Source organism: Mustela nivalis (assembly GCF_964662115.1).
Source record: "Mustela nivalis genome assembly, chromosome: 12".
NCBI lineage: Eukaryota > Metazoa > Chordata > Mammalia > Carnivora > Mustelidae > Mustela > Mustela nivalis.
This window is the reverse complement of record NC_139031.1, coordinates 40,564,807-40,583,221: the sequence shown is the minus strand read 5'-3', so window position 1 is coordinate 40,583,221 and position 18,415 is coordinate 40,564,807. Positions and strand designations below refer to the sequence as shown.

The following is an 18,415-nucleotide window of genomic DNA, read 5'->3' as shown; positions in this document are numbered from 1 at the left end:
GCTGGGATCAGGAAGGCTTAGGCAAATATGAGAACGTAGAAGAGACCTAATAGGTAAGCCAAAGTAGTGAGTGGCCAGGACGAACAGACCCAGGGCAGGCCAGATGGCTGTTCCCTATGTGTCCAATTTTCCAGCTGTGATCAAATAACCGAGTTAAAATGTAAGTCATTGTAGGTAAAGGTCAATTTGAATTCTGTGCTTTGCTGGTGAAACAGGATCATTACCAGCATCAATAATGCCCACACTAAACCCATTCTGAAATGGGGGCAGTTGTATCCTTATTGCTGGTCTGGATATGTTCAACAAAAAGGAAATGATGAAGGCAAAACCGTGCAACTATTATTTAATTATTTATTTATTCATTCATTCATTCGTTTATAGAAAGAGTACACATGCTCACAAGCAGGGGGGAGGGGCAAAGGGAGAGGCAGAGAGAATTTTAAGCAGGTTCCACGCCCACCCCAGCATGGAGCTTCAGGCCCAGCTCAATCTCATGACCCTTAGGTCATGCTCCAAGCCCAAATCTAGAGTCAGACACTCAAGACTGGGCCGACTGAGCCACCCAGTCACCCCACCATGCAATTATTTTTAAAACTGGTGCTCATTAATAAGGTCTAGGGAATCTTGAGGAGCTTTAACTTGACCACATTGAGATTCACGTAACTTTATGTTGAGAATCTGTTTTCCAGAAATACTTTATTTCAATTAGTCACATTTTTATCTTACACTAAAGTATAAATTTAATTTAGTGTAAATATCTACCATTTGAATACTAATACAATCTTTTTCCTTACACAAAAAATAAAAGAACATTTATGTATATGCACATGCATGCATCAAGACTAAAAATTAAAATATAAGTTTAAGTCTTTAGCTAAGAACAAACAATTGGCAAATTCATAAGTTAGAACTTAAAATTCCATTGTGAATATAAATTCACTTACAATTCCATTGTTAGTATAAATAAGATTGTGAACATGTAAAAAAGGTGATCCTGTCTCAGTTGTAGCTACAGATTGCAAATCTTGGGTCAGGTCAAATTTTTACCAACAGATGCTAATGACTTGATCAAGACAGAAAATATTTAGAATGGAAATGGAAGTGCAAACACAGTGCTAGTCATTTAACATGCTCATTGTACTTCCTCAATATGATACTAACAAATATCCAGCTTTTGAGTTGATCAGTGATATATTCAACATATCATAGGAGCGTAATTTTTTAAATTATTTGTCCAAAGTTTCTATCAATCCATCCTAGCAACAGAGCCAAGTGTTAGAGTTATTGCCGCCTGAGTTACAACAGCTGCCCTGGGAATCTTGCCCAAACAGCAAGTTAACTGCTATTCACGGTACTATCTGGTCTTTCCCACCCCCAAACATACACAAAAGATTTTTGTCATTCTTGGCATTGAGCAATAGAAGTAGCAAGACATGCCAGTAGAACTCCAAAGGCAGAATGTCCTTCCACCTGTTTTATGCTGTAAGACAGACTTCCAAGTGCGAGGCGGTGTGGAGGGCTGCTTCCTTGAATGGCAGCTGAATGCACCAGCAGGATCCTTGGCAGCAATGCCCAGGCACTGAAGCTGGGCATTCAGGAGAGCAATGGAGAAAAGAAACTTGAGCAAACTGCTTCCTGAAACACTGAGAACCTAAATGAGAAATTAAGAACTACCAGATTCTCTCTGTCCTTATACCAGCCAAGGTCAGATTTCCAAGCTCCTATTTATTCTAATTTTTCCCCCAAAAAAGTGCTATGGCAAGTTATGAAGATAATAAAAAAAAATGTTTTTTTTCCTTTGAGAAAACGGTGCTGCTTACTGCTTTATTACCTTCTTACTTGAGAATTTTTTCCCCATCCTAAAGTAACAACATTGTACTGGGAAAGAGGTTCATATAGGGAGATAAGTGACTTATTCCACATCTCAAAGGACAACTCCTTAGGTAAAAGGCATCAGATATTCCAGTTTGCTTTTTGAACTTCGAGGTATCACATTAACAGAAAGCGGGGGTGAAAGTCTGGCCTCTGCCTACTTGGCAGACAAAAATCTCACCACCCAGCAGGACATGTAGACAGGGAGAACTTGGAGCAGGAGTAACTCCCACAGTGGAGCACTCATTACCAGGCACGAGGATAAACTGATAGCAAAAGACCTACAAGTCACCCTACAAGTCACAGGCTTGTGTGAATTTTGTGCTGTCTGCCTGGTGCCAAGTGGAATGCTAGCATCAAACCTAGAAGCTTAGCAATTTCAGAAAGTAATAACCACAGTCCGAGGGGGCAGGGGAGAATTCCTCCAGCTGCTTTCAGCTTCAAGAAGCTTAAAAGTAATTGTTTATTCAAAGCCACAAGGATGACTTTCATTTTTTTTTTCCGGGGGTGGGGAGCTGCGGATCTTGATTCCTTGATTTCCTTTTGGGAAGATAAATTCATTGTTAGTTAACAAATGTGTCTGTTTGCTTCTATTCAAAGCAGGGATTCTATGGGGGAAAATCACATTAAAAGGGGTTTTCAGTGGGGAAGAGATTAGGAAACACTGTCCTAGGGGAAAACTGTTTTAGGGATGTAGATTTTCAAGTTGTTTTCATAAACATTTCACAAACAGTGGCTTACTTCCCATTCTGCTTGCATCTAATTCAATCAAAGTACTGAAGCTTTACAGAGCTTGTTGGAGGAGTGGCTGTGGGAAATTCCAAAGCTGCCGCCTCCTGTGGAGACTTCCTTTACTCAGTGTCTCAGATCCCAGACACTCCGATCCAGATCCCACGGTCTTATTTGCCAGGGCTGCAAGGAAATGCTAGAAATTCAGTAGGAGTAGACCTTGCTGCCGCCAGGCAGCCTTCTCCTAAAGTTAGGAATTCTTCAAAGTGGTTTTACCAAAGTAGAGGCAGAGCATGCATATGGATTTACATAGATTCAAGAAATGTGGGCAACAACGTTTCTTATTTGCCCTCCTCTCTTTTCATCAGCGAGAACAAAATCCATTGTCCTCAATTGGCACAAAAGTGTATTTATTCATTAACCCATCAGGCGTTGCTCATATACCCATCATTTGCCAGGCTCTGTGCTAAGTGTCGGGGATATAAAGATGAGTGAGACTCATCAGTGGCCCAAGCAGGATTGTCAAAAACTGACCTCCTTCTGTGTTGCTTGGACCTTGGGACCTTGGGCTCCTCACGTCCCACAGAAGGGATTGCACCCAAACTTCTAATAAAACCAGTTTCTCCCTTCAGTAGAACCAAAGCTCTCGAGTGCTGGACACCTGGCTTTCCCAGGCAACTCCTATACAGACAGTCTCTAACCCCAGACTGGATGATATCCGAAAAGACTGATTATCTCCACCACCATCTCAGTCATTCTCACTCTTTCCCTATAAAGAGAGCAGCAAGGGAACAAGTTCTCTTCCCTGGAATGTCCACCCATAGTGTGTCCAGCAGAGAATCATGGTCTGTCTCTTCTGTTCTCTTATTCATTCTTGCTTTGCAGATTACCCCAGTAGAACCTATGAGATTTATGGAATTCATCACGAACCTTGTTGTAGGACAGGTGATGAGCATGAAAGCATCTGTCTTACAAAACAATGCTTCCCAGCTTCTGCAATACTACTCAGCACCATGCTGAAATCACCTGTTCCAGAACAAATCCTATCCCTTGACACAAGGATTTAATGTTCAGTTCAGTGGGATCTGGCCAAGGAAGGGAGTTGGGAAACATTTCAGGGGGTCAACACCAACTTCCCAGCAGGGGGGGAGAGTTTGTGCCCTGGAACTCCAGGGTTTCTTCTGTAACTGGTCAGCTCCTATGGACAGTGCCTGCATTAAACCTCCCACAACCATTGATCACATACATGTTTGTTTCATGCGTTCATTGGTTTAGTCACATAATCAGAGCTGCCACATAATCAAGGGCCTTGAAAAAGCATAGTGCTCTATCCAAGTAATATTTGGATATCAAAGCTATATTTACCATAGATGATCAGTTTCATTTTTTTGTTGTTTGCTTTTAAACTAAGAACTTATTCCCCAGATGAAGGCTTATAATGAAGCTCAGAATATAAAATACATGTATGTGGACCTGCTTCAACTGAAGTGAGGCAGAGGGGTAGGATGTCAAGGATCCCAAGGAACACTGTTTGAAAAGCACTGTGAGAAATACCAAAAGGGTAAAAGAGTTCAGAATTTTCTTGAAAAAATCCCCAGTTGTTATGTAGCTTGACTATGATGGCGAATACACAAACCTACATGTGGGATGAAACTGCATAGAACTAACTAGGCTCATACACAAACGAGGATATGTAAAACTCGTGAAATCTGAAGATCAGTGGATTGTATCAATGTCAATCTTCTGCTTGGGATATTGTGTTATAACTCCGTACAATGTTGCAACTGGGGAAAACTGGCAGAAGGGTATACCAGGTCTCCCTGTTTTAGTTTTTCCTACTGCATGTGGCTCTCCAATTATCTTTAAAATTTTTATCATAATTTAGTAAATAAGTCCATGGCATGAATTTCTCATCCTGTCCTTTTCCTCCTGAAATCATAGAACAGTTAAACAAAAACTAACCTGTGACCACCAGCTGAGATTCTTTGGTGTTCATATTGATGGATGTAGGCAGGTGTATCAGGAAGCCTTCAGCTATAAGTAACAGCTAATGCTGGGGCGCCTGGGTGACTCAGTGGGTTAAAGCCTCTGCTGTCAGCTCAGGCCTGCTTCCTCCTCTCTCTCTGCCTGCTTCTCTGTGATCTCTCTCTGTCAAATAAATAAATAAAATCTTTAAAAAAAAAAAATTCTAGGTAACAGATAATGCTGACCCAACTGACTTAAGCAATAAGGAAAATGTGGTGTGCTATATAATCAGTCTAGAGTAGGGTAGTCCCATGGTCACTTAGATTCAGTAGCTCGCCATCATCCATCAAGGACACATATCCTTTCCATCTCTCTACCCTACCATCTGCCACATGTTAATTTTGTCCTTAGATGAGCTTCATTAGCAAATAGCCCCTATCATACCAAACCATATCATTTTCTTAAGTTTCATGTTAAGAGTAAGGAAACATTTGTAGATTTTTCTACCACTCGCTTCAACCACTTATTTCTATTGAACAAGATCAAGTCACAAGCACTTCCCTGCATGAATCACTGGCCAGGGGGATAATTTTACCTAGATGTAGTCCCCAGTGGTGGGAGATGTTTACATCTTTAAAAAAAAAAAAAAAAATCAGCACTCTACCAATGAGTAAGAGCCAGGGGTGGATGGGTGATAGATAGGCAACCCGTTACCACAGAGCCACAACAACGTGGGGTGAGTTATTCTAGAAGATTCCAGGCATTTTTCAATAGTATAACCATTGAATCTCCTAGAAAATTTTGAGGCAAGCTCAGAAAGTGATGAAGATGAAGCAGGCACCTTCCTGCACCCAGAACAACTGGAAGGAACATACTTTTACAGTCAATTTCTGATTCCACACCAAGGAGAATGATGAGTCCAGCTTCCCATGTAAGCCTGGGGAACTCAGAACCAGGAGGAGGACAAGGAAAGAGGCTGCCATAGCAGAAATCCAGAGAATGAACCTCCTCCCAGAGTTGGCAAGGCTGTCCTTGTTAGAAAGCCTGTCCTGATTTAAAGGTGAGCAATTTTTTTTGCTTTGTTTTGTTTAGCGTGGGTGAGGGTTGAGTTAAAGTAAGATAATGTATAAGGATTATTTTTTCAAAATAAAACCATTTTAAAAGAGGAAATGCAACAGCTGCCTTTCAGATGATTGATTCCCCGGTCATTATTTATTTCCTTTTTTATTTACCCCAAATTTCTGACCAACAAGCATAGCACCTAATGCAGTATTTGTCATTGAGTCCTTGCTTAATTGTTGTGTAAGATAAGACTCCTTGAAACTGGAGGCAGGGTTTGAGAGACATGAAGACCAATCAGAGACAAGGATAGACTCTTACCTCTGGAGTTCGTGCCAGGAGACACCGGGAGGGAACAAGGAGTCAGTGTGTATATTTAAAGATATGCCCGTATTTGGTGTGGTTGGAAGGGTGCAAAATATGGGGCAAATGGCTTTTACTGCCTCCCCCACTGCAATGTCAACCTCAAGGAGGCAGAGACTCAGACATCTTCCCCAGTGCCTTTCTGTATGCCCAATGCCTATCCCATAATACGTGTAAATATTGATTTAATTAGTCAAAATTTTCCTTGTGTACTATCAAATTATAAAAGAACAGAAGGGTGTATTCTTTCTGGACCATGGCCTCAAGAAGAAAGGAAGGAAGCTGAAGATAGCTGTTTCAGTCATTGTCGCTCATACCCTCTACATTTGTGGTCCTCTATCAGGACATCCACTTGCACCCAGTACTGGAGCAGGAAATGATGGGCAAGATGGACTCGCCCAGCTCAGGAAGACCTTACCTTCTCCAACCAGGCTCTTGAGTAAGGAGTGGGGGTGGGGGACTAGTACTTACAGGGTCTAAATCTTAGCGCTGGAATTAGAATTTAGCGCTATGTCAGCAGATCTGGAGGGCCTGGCATCCTGCAGGCCAAAGGCCGTTCTCCCCAAGTTCCGGGCAGTGGAAGCTGTGTGAGCTGAATAGTGAGCTCATCCAGACTTTGAAAGGATGGGAAAGACTGTTGTTTCTGTCCCCCTGCAGGAACTTTACAAATGACCTTGTCAAGCAGCCCCTCAAAATCTACAGAACCAAATTTTTCAGAATCCTCTTTATCCCTCTGCTTCTATTTTCTTTTTCTTCCTTCTACCTTTTCTCTCTTTCCCTTCCTCCGTTTATTCTTGTCACTCCCTGTTTCTCTCCCATTTCCCCAACTCTTCCTCCTCCTCCCCAGTAAAAGGAATACTTTGGAACTGAAAGTATATGTCATGATTTATTGAAAGCAATTGTCTTTTTCATAGGATTCTCAGACCTTTCATAGAAAATGATTCTTCTACTGGGCGCCTGGCTGGCTCATGGGGTTAAAGCCTCTGCTTTTCGGCTCTGGTCATCATGATCCCAGTATCCTAGGGATCAAGCCCCACAGGCTCCCTGCTCAGCGGGAAGCCTGCTTCCTCCTCTCTCTCTGCCTGTCTCTCTGCCTACATGTGATCTCTGTCTGTCAAATAAATAAATTAAAAAAAAGAAGAAGAAGAAAGAAAATGATTCTTCTATCCCAAGATGACTTTCAAAATAATTCCCTGGAGACTAAAGAATTATATGTAAATTTAGTACATTAAAAGGGGAAAAAATGTAAATACTAATATTTAAGCATTCTGGCCTCTATTATTTTAAAATTATAAGTTTGACTTGATGCCATTCATGTGAGAATTCCTGAAACTACAACCATCTATGGTTTGCAGGCTTCTTTTATCTACACAGACATTTCCTGTCCCATTTTCTCTTTCCCCAGAGACCCGTAACGACTTACATATTGTTGATTTCAGGTTCTATGTGGGAGGGCAAGGGGAGAGAAGCCATTTTATTTGATTTTTATTTATTTATTTTTAAGATTTTTATTTATTTATTTGACAGACAGATCACAAGTAGGCAGAGAGGCAGGCAGAGAGAGAGAAGAGGAAGCAGGCTCCCTGCTGAGCAAGAGAGCCTGATGCAGGACTCGATCCCAGGATCCTGAGATGATGACCTGAGCCGAAGGCAGAGGCTTTAACCCACTGAGCCACCCAGGCGCCCAAGAGAAGCCATTTTAGACAAACGTTTGAGGCAAGGTGGAGGACAGCACGACATGTCAGCCCTCACATAGGCTGGCATGTTTACTCTTGCCTACCCAGGGCACTTGCGAATAAAAATATCTTCCCACTTGATTAATTTAAAATTATTTTCTTGAATGTGTTTTCTAGAACTCAGTGTGCCCACACACAATTGTGTATGCAACATTGGTGCACATCACAAGTTCTCAAAACCCAAGTCCATGGGGTCAACAAGGCCCATTAACCCCCCCTCAGAGCCTCCCACGTACTGCGCATCGTGCAAATCTCTTCTTACGTATTGGTTCATCTCATCCTTCAACAGCCTTACAAGGGAGGTGTCTTAGTCGCCTCAGATGGCCATCACAGAATAACATGAACTGGTGGCTTGAGCAATAGACATTTATTTTCTCATAGTTGTAGAGTTTAGAAGCCCAGCGATCAAGGGGCCAGCAGCAGGGTTGGTATCTAGAAGGAGTTCCCGTGTTGGGTGTCAGATGGGACTCCCTTCTTGCTGGCTACTTATGTGGCCTTTCCCCATGCTCCTGCAGAGGTAGAAAGTGAGCAAGCACTCTGGTGTCTCTTCTTACAAGGATCCAATCTTACTGGATCAGCCCCCCGTCCCTCTTAGGACTTCACTTAACCTTCATTACTGCTCTAGAGGCCTTGTGCCTAAATACTGCCACACTGGAGATTAGGACTTCAACATGAATTTGGGGAGAACACATTCAATCCATGACAACAGGTAATGTTGTTGTCATTTTTCAGGACAGGATGCAGAGATCTAGCTGGATCGAAGAGTTTGCCCAACATCACAGCGCTAGTAAATGGCAACAATGGGATCTGAACTCCAGCATTATGCTCTTCAGCATCCTGCTGTGTGTGTCTCTTCAGCCAGTAAGAGTCCTAGTATCCCATCTAACAGCCCCAATCCCCGGCAGACAACGTACACCAGTCCTAGTATTATCAGAGTGTTGCCATGCCTTTTTTAAAATTGCTTTTCCTGCAGGGACACAATCTCTCACTATTACTATTATTATTATTTTATTAGAGATACATTTTTATATTATCAAATTTAGAGAAAAAATGTATAGTTACTATTTTTTTTTTTTAAGATTTCATTTATTTATTTGACAGAGAGAGACAGACAGCAAGAGAGGAAACACAAGCAGTAGGAGTGGGAGAGGGAGAAGCAGGCTTCCCACTGAGCAGGGAGCCCGATGCCAGGCTCAATCCCAGGACCCTAGGATCATGACCAAAGGCAGGCATTCAATGACTGAGCCACCCAGGCACCCCTATAGTTACTACTCTTAAAATTCTTATACATCTTAATCATCTAGTGAAAACTTCTCTAAGTGTCTGTAGTCTGTATTTATATTCTAATGACTCTAAGTACAGCCAGTAGTGATATTTTAAAGGCTCTATTACTTTTTTGAGGACATAAAACTTTTCAATCCAAATTTCTACTCAGAAAACTGGAACATTGTAATTTGGTGAGGTGGCTCATAGAATTCTTAACAGTCAATGAAGAAAATATTTATACCAACTTACAGACTGCATGATGTTCAGATCAAATATGTAGTAAATGGAATGTGATGACCGGATTGGCAACAATTCTAGGATTTTCAGTGGAAGTATTCGGGGGTAGGGAAGGTGGAGAGGAATGATGCACTGGATAAAAGCAAAGATTCTGAAATCTGGTCATCTGAGTCTGAAATCCTAACTCTGCTGTGTCCTGGAGCAAGTAACTGACAACTCCCACTGACAACTCCTTATTAGTAAAATGAAGCCAGTGGTAGGTTTTATGTTATGTAAGGATGCATGAGAGAATTCTTAAGTGTAAATTAAATAGTGCCTGGCTCACTAAAAATTAAAATTTTTCCTGCTTTATAGAAACATAATTGACATATACCATTATATAAGTTTAAAGTATACAATGTAATGATAGATATAGATATAAATGTGTATATGATTACCACAAGGTTAGTTAACATATCCCTGACATATTTACAATTTTGTATGTGAGAACTTTAAAAATCTACCCTCTTAGTGACTATCAAATATCCAATACGGTATTGTTAACTATAGTCATCATGCTATACAATACATTCCTAGAACTTATTCTTCTTAAAACTGGAATTTTATACCCTATGACCACTTTCTTCCATTTCCCCTACCCCCCAACCCCCCATCCCTGGCAACCACCAATCAAGTCTCAGTTTCTGCGTTGTTTTTTAGACTCCACATGTAAGTGAGCTTGTGCAGTATCTGTCTTTCCCTGTCTGACTTATTTCACGTTGCATAATGCCCTCAAAAACTGAATCTTTTAAAATTGTAAACTTCTAAAGAGTACATTTTATATTTCTAAAAAATTTTCTAAAAATCCCCAACAGGAAGGGACGCAATGAGTGTTAAATGAAAGAACAGTAAATATCTTGAGAGGTCAATGTCCCACCGTGGCCCATTCTCAGTATTACTAGTTTCACCAGGAAACAGGGGGAGCTCTGTCTTGATGTGAAACAGGGCCTCACACAGGCAAGAGCATTGGTAGACCACAGGCCTTGCTCTTAAACCACAGCTCCACACCCCAGCCCAACGTGAGACTGGGGCGGAGCTCTTGCTTCATTCCCAGCATCAAAAGGTTCTCACCTTTGCAGTTCTTGTGATTTTTTTTATACAAATGTGCATGTATTTCAGTCTTTCCTGGTGATGACATTATGACATGGAGTATTTCTCTTCAGAATTTATTTAAAATTAGGTATTTCAGCTGTTGGAGTGAATTAAAATTATTAAGTACTACAGAAAATATATTTTGGTCAGCTGAGCCTAATTTTAGACTGTGAACACAGACACCCATTGACACAACTACCACTCCCACAGACACTGTAGCATCTGCTTGCCTCTACTGATGTGACTGGGAAATTTGTGACTTGGAGAGGGGACCCAAGTGTATCTTGCTGAAATGGCTGAGAACCAGAGGTAGGAGGGATGGTACAGATTCTCTTCCCGCCTAGCTTTTTGGACTTCGTTTGAAGCATCAGCAGTTAGAGGTGAGGGCCAGGAAATGGGGGGACTATTCAGAAGAAACCTTTCTGACTCTCAGTCCAAAACATCATCGCTTCAGATCACAGCACAGAGCTGGGAAGCAAGAAGACATGTTCTCCGCTTGTTTGTGGAACGTCGTCGCTCTGTTCTGACAAGCTGAGGGCTGCTGGGCTTGGCAGCACTGGAAGAGACCAGGGGCTTGGCAGCACTGGGAGAGACCGTGGACTTGGCACCGGCAGCATTGCTTTCATGATGGGCAGCTCCAGCGCCAACTCTTTCCAAGTGACCCTGCGGGAAGCAGACCAGGAGGAGCCAGAGCAGGAGGGAGAGGACCAGGTGGATCTGCATGGTTGCAGCAGCTGGTGTGTAAGCACGAATGACACATCCTGTTGGGGACGCCCTGAAATAGCTGGAGGACACTGAGGTCAAGCTAAGATCCTGTCATTACCTTTGTAATTTGGACATCAAAAGGACATGTAGCCTGGTTTTACATAGTCTGGGAGAACTGGACATGCTGTCACTAAACTATAATTGCAGTTAATGGGCTGCTTTATAAGTAACCTAATTTCACAGAGTAATTGGTGGCTTACAATAAAATAAGGAGATTATAGCCATTGCCAAAAACGCCTATGAATTGGAAAGATTAATACACAGGCAAAATTTTTGAATGAAGTTATGCAGAAAGAGAAAAATAAAATACAGAGCTTGGAAAGAACGAGACTTGCTTCATGGATAGCTTATACCATGAGTTCCAGCATTTCTTTACAAGAAGAGCTTAGGAGGAGAAATGTGGGTGAAAGATGTATGGATGACTCTCTTGGCATTGGCATGTCACGCTACTTTGTTTTAGATATATTTTTCTTTTCAAAAAAATGTTTTAATTTAAATTCAATTTAGTTAACGTATAGTATATTACTAGTTTCAGGGGTAGAATTTAATGATTCATCAGTTGCCTATAACACCCAGTGCTCATTACATCATATGTCCTCCTTAATGCCCATCACCCAGTTACCCCATCCCCCCGCCCACCTCCCCTCCAGTATCCCTCAGTTGGTCTCCTATAGTTAAGAGTCTCCTATGGTTTACCTCCTTCTCTGTTTGTTTTTTTTGTTTTTGTTTTTAAGATTTTATTTATGTGACAGGGAGAGCGAGAGAGAGAACAAAAGCAGGGAGAGGGGCGAAGTAGGCTTCCCATTGAGCAGGGAACCTGATGTGGGGCTCTGTCTCAGGACCCTGGGATCAAAGGCAGACACCTAATGACTGAGCCACCCAGGCAACCTCCCTCTCTGTTTTTATCTTATTTTATTTTTGCTTCCCTTCCCCTGTGTTCATCTGTTTTATTTCTTCAGTTCCACATATGAATAAAATTATATGGTATTTGTCTTTCTCTGACTGACTTATTTCACTTAGCATAATATCCTGTAGTTCCATCCACATTGTTGCAAATGGCAAGATTTTATTCTTTTTCATGGCTGAGTAATATTCCATTATAGATACACACTTCATTATCCATTGATCTGCTGATGGACATCTGGGCTCCTTCCATATTTTTGCTATTGTGGACATTGCATGCCACTCTACTTAAGACCAAGAAAAGTCTGGACACCTGGGTGGCTCAGTTGCTAAGCCTCTGCCTTTGGCTCAGATCATGATCCCAGTGTCCTGGGATTGAGCCCCACATCAGGGTCCCTGCTCAGTGGGAAGCCTGCTTTTCCCTAACTCTCTCCCCCTGCTTGTGTTCCTTCTCTTGCTGTCTCTCTGTCAAATAAATTTTTAAAAAAATTTTAAATAGAACAAAAAAAGACCAAGAAAATGTCAGTTGTTTTCATCAGAGGATGGGGTGTTAATGGACATGCTGACCTCAGTGTATCCTTAGGTTTTAAACCACTCCCACACTAGACTTGTCAACTACCATTGACTTCCTTTCCCCCCAAAGAGAGTCACATGGGGTGCAGACAATGGGTCCAGGACTGGGGGAGGCATAGCCATGGCACTAGGAGACACCTCACACAATCTCTGCCCACTTCCAGTTGACATCCCACTGTGGATTCCAGTGAGAAACACCTTCTAGAAACCTCTATTGTTAGATCAGTTTCCCTAAGAACAGGAACTGGGAAGCCCTGAGGGGCAGCCCATCTTACCATCCCATTCTGTCTGCCCATTTCCCTCCAGCAATGAAGATTTCTCTACTCATCCTTAGCTTTTCAGCTGGTAAGTCACTTTCTCAGGGAAACCTCCCCTGACTAGGTTAGGCTTTTCATCACCCTTTTTACTTCTTCATAATGAACTAATACTGACATAATTGTGTATTTAATTACTGCAGATAATGTAGGCAAGGATCAGGCCCATATTATTCACTGATGAGCCCTCAGTTCCTGGCACATAGTAAAATATAAAATATCTGTTGCATGAGCAAATGCTGGTATCACCTGAGAGCTCTCCCTACATGGCTTAAGGCTTCAGCTAAGGCATTGGGTGTTTTGCATCCTACTCTGAATATTTTAAAATTGTTTTTAATATTATATAAGCAATATGTGAGTATATGTTCATCGTAAAAAAAAAATCAAAGAACACATACACATACATATGGAAGTCACGGTCTTGTATATGTGAATTAGGCCACAAAAAGCTATTTTAGAAAGCTCCAATTTTCCTTCACAATTCCACACCATCCCAGTCCTATTCCTTTTCCCAGGCATAGAACCACTTCTAAATCCTCTTCTGTGGGTTTTCATACATATATGTGTCTTTATACAGGTATATTCATACACATATTCACATTTCCATGCATATATGTGGTGTATGCAAACATTTAGGGTCAAATTAGAAGGCAGAAGCTATGCTAGAAACTACAGAGGTTTTTTAACACAGGTGAGAGAAGAGTTAAGAGACCAGAGAACAGCAAGGAGCCACCCTTAACTCTGGGGCTAGAGGGACAAGGGAGAAGGCAGTGTTATCCCAGGGCTGGACAAACCTAGAAGGATCTGGAACCACTGAAGCACTGCCAGACTAAGGCTGAAATCACAGGGAAATCTGCTTGTAGAGCAGAGGCTGGAGAATCGACAGGATGCTGCCAGACACCATCTGAAACAGAGAAAAGGAAAGAAATAACCTGGCTTCTCCCTTCCTCTCATTCTCCAGGGTTTCATCACTGACTTTCTTTGGCTGGGTCTGTAAGGGACCCTGGAGAAAGCAGTTCCCAGGGATGTTAAGCCCAGGATAGAGGATGGTAGAGAATAGATCTGAGAGCAAACAGACAAAAGACCAGCATATGTGGTTGAAAATAAAGCCCATAAATAGCATCATGGTATATGCAGTGTTCTAAATCTGTCCTGTCATTTTTGCAGGCAAAAAATCTGCTTAAAATGGCCATTGAGAGCAGGCTTGATCCACAGAAACAAGGTTACAGCAATAGAGCACAGAGGAAAGCAGCAGAAGGCAGAGGTGTTATAGGAGAAATGCACTCCCAGCCAAAGGGAAGGCACATCACAGAGTGGCAGGTCAGAGGACTGGTGTGGGTCCAGGTCTGTTCTGAAGTAACCAGGCTGACCTGTTCTGCAGACAGGTGGGAGGAGGCTTTCTGACGTGTCTTATGAAGGAATCCACCCGGGGAAGATCTTTACCTTAGAAACTGTTCTAGCCTCCAGAGTCTGGTTTTAATTGCCTTTGGCAAAATTTCAGAACCTTCAGTGCGCTCCAGGAGCTGAGCTGGATACAAAGATGCCCAAGATACAATAAAGAATGAGCCTTGTACTTCTTCCAGGAGTCCTAACTCTCATGAGGGTCAGAAGTGAATCAAAGGATTATGATACAATGGGATAAATGTAATAATATCTGTGCCACAGAAGAGGGAGGGAGTAACTGCTGGGGGGTGGGGAGCTCGGGAAAGCGGACTGAGAAGGCCTCCTGAAAGTGACATGATGGAAGGTGAAGGAAGGAGAGGAGCTCCTCCGACGCCCAAGTCCGACTCTAAAATAACAGCATTGAACCAAACTTCCCTAAACACCACTATTACCCCTCAAGGATCGACAAAGCAGCTCTTCTTGCCGCATTTACTTCTCATGTAATGGAGACCCCGCGTACATGTAACGTGTTTGAAAGTAAACAATGGATAAAGCCCCATCAGTCAGCATCAGCAGGGCCAGGCTGACCTTCAGAGACAGTGCACCAAAACGTGAAAGATGCTCTTCACATATAATTTAATGTTGCAACAAAGTGCTTCTAAGGAAGTCCTGAACAGTTCTGTTTTCCCTCAGTAACACCTCCCGTATGTTTAGCCAACTGTGGCCCGGATGACACTCTCGTGATTATTGCCGTGCCCCCACTTTGCCGGCACCCCATGCATGCGTGTGGCCTGTCGGCCGGTGATCCTGCTGGGAGGAGGCAGCCCCTTTCCCCTCTAAGACAGGTCAGCTTCAACAAGTTCATGTTCCTGTTCTTAAGGTAATGGACGCAGAGCTGCTCTTTCACTTCCCCACACAGCCCGTGCATTATGACTTTGTGCTTGACCCCGTCTGTCAGTACCTTGCACCTCAGGAAAGCCACCTGAAGCCTTGCCGTCTGGCTCCCCGAGAAGAAAGGCTGATGTGAGAAACTGTTTCCTTACACGGGGCTCAGCGGCTGCTTATCAGAGAAGGACTGTATTGTGGTGACGTGTTTATGAGTCCGGGCGTTTGAAACAGGTCCTCGTCGCCACGTGAACTTGGGCAAGCGATTTCACCCCGGTGAGCCCAAGGTTTGTCTCCTAGAAATGTGCTTCACTTATAGAAGGAAGTGACATCATTTTTTCGACACAGACTTCAAATGTCCCTACTATGTGCCCGGCACCGTTCTTGAAGGAAGAGATAAAGGAGTGAACAAACAAGAATCCCTGGCCTAGAGCTGACATTCTAGGGGAAAAAGACAACACAAATAAAAAGAATCTGTATCGGGTTAGAAAGGAAAGGGGCTAGGGAGCTCTGGGAGAGATGCCATTTTAGGCGGAACGACCAGAAGAGCCTGAGTGAGCAGGTGACTTGGTAGATGGAAGATAAGCAGCAAGAGGACACGTGGGGGCCTGTCTTCCAGGCAGAGGGAACAGCCTGAGCGGGGACCTAGAGGCAGAAGCCGGTCCGGTAGGTCTGAAGAACAGTGAGGGAGTCTGGCTGACAGCGACTGAGAGTGAGGACAGACAGGAGGGAAATGAGGTCAGAGCTCAGGAGAGAAGAGGAATGGCAGGCTCTGACTCGCCTTTGAATAGGCTCACTCCCAGGAAACCGGTCCGGAAGCTCCCGTAGTGATCCAGGTGAGAGAGAGAGGAAGCACACCGAGTCCTAACCTTGGCGGCTGGCCGGAACCAGCTCCCGGGGAGTGCCCGCTGACCTGAAGCTGGCGCATGCGCAGCTGGCGAGGGAGGGTCTCAGCTTTGTTCTCCTTTCTGCCCCTCTCTCAGCCATCCATCTACTGTCAGAGTCATCTTCTTCCCCTTTTCTTCTCTCTCTGCTTCCTCTTCACTCTGCTCTCTGCCTTTACTTTCTCTGATGAATGGTCTGTCCTCCAGGGCAGAGTTGTGGGGGGTGGTTTTTCATCTTGGGGAAAAAGCAGTGCACCTCCAGTCCTGTCAGTACCACAGGACGCATCAGTGCAATCAAGGTCGCTGACAGGCACAGAAGGTGTCCAGAGAGACAGCTCTGCCATGCGAATGGTACTGAGGCCACAGGCAGAGCTCTGTAGCCTGGTCAAAGTTCAGCCATGAAAAAAGAAACCTCTCCCAGTATTTCAGGCAAGTCCTAAAAGGACACTGATGCAGGGAGTTAGAGGCTGACAGACCACAGCCAGACCAGGAGAGCGAAGATCAAAAGGCCATTTTCAGAAAATCAAGAAGTATAGGGCATGTAGGGAAACCACTACAAATAATCCCAAAGACTTCAGTACCTAAGCGAGTGATTCTCAGAAGGAACCTCATTGATACCAGCCACCACCTTAGTGTCACAATATCAGGTAAATGGTCACAGTAGGCCACAGGGAGATTCCCAGAAGTCATTCTGACAGCAGGACCACTGGCCATAACGTAACTAGGCATCATGGCCCAAGTAGGCATGACGTAACACAGAAATGTCTGCAAATCACAGCAATATATTTCACTGAAACCAGACTCCAACATGTCCTGAGCTCCATTTCCCCGCATCCGGAGCCTCAGGGTACCCAGGGCCACTTTCATCCCCCTGACAAGGTGACAGAAGGGAAGTCAGAGTGGAGAGACACAGCATCTTAACTGTGATTTAAAATTTTTGCTAGTTTTACAAAGACATCTGGCCCCGTGCATACACGCATTGCTCAGACCCCTCCCAGGGCCCTCGAGGGTGTGCTCTGAGTAAGGGCTCCAGCAGCTTCAGCTTCTCATGGAAAATCTCTCTGCCTGGAGCAGAAGCAATTTACCTTCACTGGCCAGAGAGCTGATTCCATCATAGGCAGGGCTGTTGGGCCAGTGTGAAGTTTCCTTGGGAATTGTTTGGAGTAGTAATGTTTTGCTCAGCTTGGAAACTGCTAATAACAGTTTTATTAAATTGATTTATTAAATTGATACAAATTTGAATTAGTAGAAAATGAGCCACGGTGTGTAGCCTTTACTCTCAAACTTCTGAATCACTCCTCTTTCAATCAGTATGACCCAAATTTGTCTATTCAATGAAAATATATTGAGGGCATACTCCATGCAGGCACTGTGCTAAGCTCACAGTGGGGAGGAGGGTAACCATGAACTCTGATTGTAAAGGGCCTTCAGGGGAAGAGACAAATAATCAAGTAATCAGTCAAGTTAAGGACTAGAGGGGGTCCCACCGAGAATACAGACAAGTGATCCTTACCTAGTGCTCTAATAGGAGAGACTGAGGGATTCATTCTTTCAACAATTTGGGGGGCTGCCTACTCTCTGCCCACACAATGCTAACGGCCAGGATACGGGCAAGCAAAAAAGCTGCAGTATCCATGCCTTTCCAGAACCATCCACTGGAGGAAACATTATCACAGAATCGGATTGCATCTATCCTTACTGACAACCCAGCGATGGCCTCCATGAAGGAGCGCGGCAGGTGTACCAGCGAGCATATTTGAAGAGGGTTGGTGCTGCAGGACAGACTTTCAGGAGGGGCCCAGCACGCTGAGAACCAGAGGTGAATTAACTGATGAGTGAAAAGGAGGCAGGGCTTGTGGGAGTCTCCTAGGCAAAAGGAGCTGCAGGGAAAAAAGACCTGGGGAGGGGTGGGGGGGAGTAGTGGGATTGAAGTGGGGGGTGGAATGTAGAAGGGAGAAAAAGACAAAAAGAAGCCAGCATGGCTGAGGCATCTCTGGGGGTGGACAGGAGAGAATATGGATACATGGGGCTGGAAAAATAGAAATGGGCTAGTGTGCCTAAAACCAACAGGAGCCCCAGAAGATTCTGAGGAGTGGAGAGACATTGCCCAGTTGGCATTATATGGAAGGCTCTGGCTGCAGCGAGAATATTGGATGACGAGGGTTGCTTTGGCAGGAGCTGCATCCTAATTACTTCCCCCTTTCTCACTTTCCTTTCCGGTAGCCACAGAGATCTAAATAAATGCATGCCAGATAGTCAGTTCAAAGCACCGACAATGAAGGGCTGTGTGGCTCAGAGAAGAACACACTGCCTTCAGTCAGGCCGACGCAAATTAGATCTTCCCTCCACC

At 43.7% G+C, this 18,415-nt stretch overlaps 2 protein-coding genes across 17 annotated transcripts in view; one reads left to right on the top strand and one right to left on the bottom strand.

Annotated features, from left to right (window-relative positions):
- The window catches only part of LOC309845303 (uncharacterized protein), a 56,035-nt gene that overhangs the window by 20,732 nt on the left and 16,888 nt on the right, over window positions 1-18,415 (top strand). For 4 of the 13 annotated variants that reach the window (XR_014301197.1, XR_014301199.1, XR_014301200.1 and 1 more), the window contains 2 exons: window positions 5,362-5,626; window positions 10,813-11,357. Coding sequence is in view for 1 of the 13 variants with exons in the window: in XM_082693073.1 (XP_082549199.1) it covers window positions 17,712-17,825 (114 nt within the window). In the remaining 12 variants the exon portion in view is untranslated. Of the gene's footprint in view, window positions 1-5,361; window positions 5,627-6,331; window positions 6,407-10,812; window positions 11,358-17,711; window positions 17,950-18,415 lie in introns of those variants that run through there. The other 9 variants (XR_014301191.1, XR_014301192.1, XR_014301193.1 and 6 more) reach the window with 6 other exon arrangements.
- On the bottom strand, window positions 8,789-16,129 carry LOC309845302 (uncharacterized protein). 4 transcript variants are annotated; one of them, XR_014301188.1, is made up of 3 exons: window positions 15,963-16,129; window positions 13,708-13,817; window positions 8,789-11,142 (listed from the first exon to the last, which is right to left on the bottom strand). XR_014301188.1 is itself a non-coding variant. In XM_082693072.1 (3 exons), exons 1-3 carry the CDS (start codon window positions 16,107-16,109, stop codon window positions 10,809-10,811), a joined length of 513 nt encoding a protein of 170 aa, XP_082549198.1. In that variant the 5' UTR covers window positions 16,110-16,129; the 3' UTR covers window positions 8,831-10,808. The 4 variants fall into 4 exon arrangements, 1 of the variants encoding a protein (XP_082549198.1); XM_082693072.1 differs by having other exon boundaries at window positions 8,831-11,152; window positions 16,051-16,129; XR_014301189.1 differs by lacking the exon at window positions 8,789-11,142 and having other exon boundaries at window positions 12,110-13,817.